The following is a 3,213-nucleotide window of genomic DNA, read 5'->3' as shown; positions in this document are numbered from 1 at the left end:
GCTTTCATTCTCCAAATCCTTGAAAAGCCAAAAAAAGTCACTTTTAAAACTAAAGCTTGGTTTTCCCTAAAAAAAAAAAAAAAAAAAAAAAGTTTAATTATTAAATCAGATTTTTTTTTAAACTAAGAGTCTTATTTAAATAGCAAAATCTAACATTTGCCCTTGATCCCCAGTCATGCTGTTTGTAGTCAGTAATAGTCAAGGGGAAATATTATTAAACAACTCCCCACCCCACCCCCTGAGGTTAATGTAGCATTTTTGAGTTAGGCATCTATTCTTCCATCTCCCACCCAATGCATATGATCCTGCAGTCACAGCTCTCTCCTCTCCCCCACTGGCTTCAGAAAAAAGGGAAGCTGATCCCAGTTTCGCCCCACACAGAGCCCTTTTCAGAGGCAGAGCTCAGCTCTGACAAGGAGAAAAGCATTTCTCTCCCAATAGCCGCACAATTGTTTAACAAATGTATAAAACAAAACAATTGGGGAAAAAAGAAAAGCATTTGGTGGGGTCTTATTTTGGATCAGTTCAGGATTCAAGGGATAATTCAAACAGACGGTGAGGTGCCTTATCTGAAATTATAGACTCTTCATTACCAAAAATCAGAAATTTAGAAACATGAAGAAAATGCTATCAGTTCCTCGGGCTCAAGGGGCTTACAATGCTCCTCTGGTACTGTCAGTGGGAGCACAATAACTGCTCTGTTCACAGTGCAGCTTAGTGAGCTGCTTTCTCACTTCCGAATTTAGGAACATTTCCCACATAATTAATTCTTCAGTCTACCCGATATGTGTGTTTGAGGATGGGCAGGAGCAGCGTAATTCAGGTGCTGAGAAAGAGATGCAATAGGATCTGACTATCAGCAGGAGAGTCATTTCTTTGTTTCAGCTGGAGAATGCAAGATCTGGAGTGGAGCAGAGACATATGTATACATAGATATGTATGTAAATGGAAGTCAGGAGATAGGATGGGGGAGGGTAATGAGCAAAGGAAAGCATGGGGAAAAAAATCTCAAGAGGAAGATACAGCAATGTAGCAGACTGAAGTGAGACGTCAGAAAGGAGAGAGCAAGACAGGGTATAAAAACCAGGACAGAAAGAGAGGGGAAGAAAAAAAGAAAAAGATGGAAGAAGGAGAAGATATATGAGAGGTGATAAAAATGAGAGGAAAAGCATGAGTAGACAAAAAGGGGAGAGAAGGGGGAAGGTAAAGTTTCAAGTACAACATCTGGCAAGACAGAAACACTGAAGCATAAATAAGACACAGAGGAGAGAGACATGGAGGGTCGTAAGAAGGGAAGACTTTGCACAGCAAAGACGACGTAAAATAAGCAGTTGAAGACAAAAATCACCTGCCAGAACTGCGCTTCTGAGAGTCATGGGTGAGAGGTGCTGCTGCCACCCCAACAAGGGACAGTCAAGCCCTGGGAAGTGACAGGCTAAACCCAAGGAGAACAAAGGATGAGGCCAGAAGACAAACCATACCCTTGTACTAGGTTACTGCCTTTTGTCTAAAATAGAAATCATGAAGGTCATTGAAATTGCCACTTAGACCTTACATTTGAAACAATACAATCCTTCTTTTTCCTTCTTCTCTCCCAATGCTGGATTAAATTAATTACTTTACACTCCACAGATATACCTCCCTACCAGGGAAGAAACCCCCAAATACCATTATGCCTAAAGCAGACCTTGCTCTCTGGCTCCCTTTGCCTATAGAGGCTTCTGTAGAAATATTTCAGTAGACAAAGCTAGATTTCCTTCAGCTTCAAAATGAATGTGATGGAGTTGGGCATCATTAGCAGGATGAGGAAAGAAAGGGGAAGTAAATAGGGATGTATGCTCAGGGAAAAGGCTTTTTTTGTTTTTATAATTAGGAAATCTTGCCAGTATAGACGGAAAAAATTGCTGCTGGTAAATAACCTGTCACTTCTTTGCACATCGAATAATAGGAACAAAGGAGGAAGGTGTGGGAAGTACATTCATATTATCAGATTCTTTCTGTTACTAACATGTATTCAATATAACAAAAACATAATTGGGAAAATAATACACTATCCCACAAATACTATGGAGGCCATAAAAACCCCAGGAAGATCAAACAGCGTTCCCAGGCTAGCACCAGTCTGAGAAACCAGAGCTTTATTAGTAGTAACAGGAGAAACATATGGAGATGAATGAAAAGCATGTTTGTAAATGTGATATGCAATTGCACACTCTCGCTTGGCTTTCCTTTTTCACAATCTGACTCAGCCTCCACACGGCTCCACTCCCCCATCTTTTGATTCATAAATTCTTGATGGCAAAAAAAATAATAAAAAAATAATAAAGAGTCACAAAGCCAGCATGCAAAGGGCATGAGATGACGTGAAAGACGAGGACGCTGGCGAGCGCAGAACCTGCTGCCATCATCAGCCACCAGCCTGTAAAGGGACAAATCTGCCAAGGGGCCAGGGCCAGCCCCTCCGGGGGACACCACGCTGGAGGCACACGGTCTCTGGTGTGCTAGAGACACACGCCGAGGTCATCACATCTATTCCATAGATGTACAGCTCTGTATAGCGCTTACGCTGCACGGCAGCTGCTCCGCGAGGCGGTCCCTGCGTCGCCAGACCCAGGAGATGGGACATGAGAGGAATGAGAAATACATGGTTTCCCCATGGCATACACTCCCTGTGTGTCTCAGGCTATGAAAAAGAGCTGGGGGTTAAGCAGACAGCAGCGCAGGACACAGCAAGCGGTGCAGGAGCGGCGGTGCGCAGCCCCGTATGCCCGCTAAGCAATGAGCGAACACCCCCGGCCTCGGCACAGAGGTCTCCGTGCACAGGGACGACCCCTTCCCCGCAGGCCCGGGCTCCTCGGGGGGCGTGTGGCGAGGCTGCAGGCGGCCAGCCCGGCCCGTGGCCACCACCGGCCCGCTGAGGCCCAGCGTGTGTTCCCCGGCCCGGCCTGCAGCCCCCTCGGCCCCGCCACCGCCTCGCCCGCCCTGGGGCACGTGCTCTGCCTCCGGCCCCCCGATCGGCGCCCGGCGAGGAGGTTCCTACGACCCCAGCAACGCGCCCACGGGGCTGGGGGTTCGCCAAGCTCCGGGGGGCACGGCGGAGCCCTGCTCCTGCGGGGCCGCCCTGCGCCCCACCGCTCCCCGCACACGGCGCCACGGTACCGGCTCCGCAGCAAGCGGCGTACTCAGACAGCGCGGTCCCCGCGGCGGGACGCC

General features: G+C 48.0%; 1 protein-coding gene across 2 annotated transcripts in view; it reads right to left on the bottom strand.

The window, feature by feature from the left end:
* LOC106901382 (histone H2B 5-like) overlaps positions 1-3,207 on the bottom strand; it is a 20,128-nt gene extending 16,921 nt beyond the window's left edge. Inside the window, exon 1 of one of the 2 annotated variants that reach the window (XM_014964078.1) lies at positions 3,183-3,207. Coding sequence is in view for 1 of the 2 variants with exons in the window: in XM_014964077.1 (XP_014819563.1) it covers positions 2,566-2,662 (97 nt within the window). In the remaining variant the exon portion in view is untranslated. Of the gene's footprint in view, positions 1-2,565; positions 3,117-3,182 lie in introns of those variants that run through there. The other variant, XM_014964077.1, reaches the window with a different exon arrangement.
* Between the last annotated feature and the right edge of the window lie 6 nt (positions 3,208-3,213).

Source organism: Calidris pugnax, unplaced genomic scaffold (assembly GCF_001431845.1).
Source record: "Calidris pugnax isolate Ruff unplaced genomic scaffold, ASM143184v1 scaffold44, whole genome shotgun sequence".
Classification (NCBI taxonomy): domain Eukaryota; kingdom Metazoa; phylum Chordata; class Aves; order Charadriiformes; family Scolopacidae; genus Calidris; species Calidris pugnax.
Note: the sequence above shows the minus strand (reverse complement) of the source record. Positions and strands in the feature narration are given on the sequence as shown.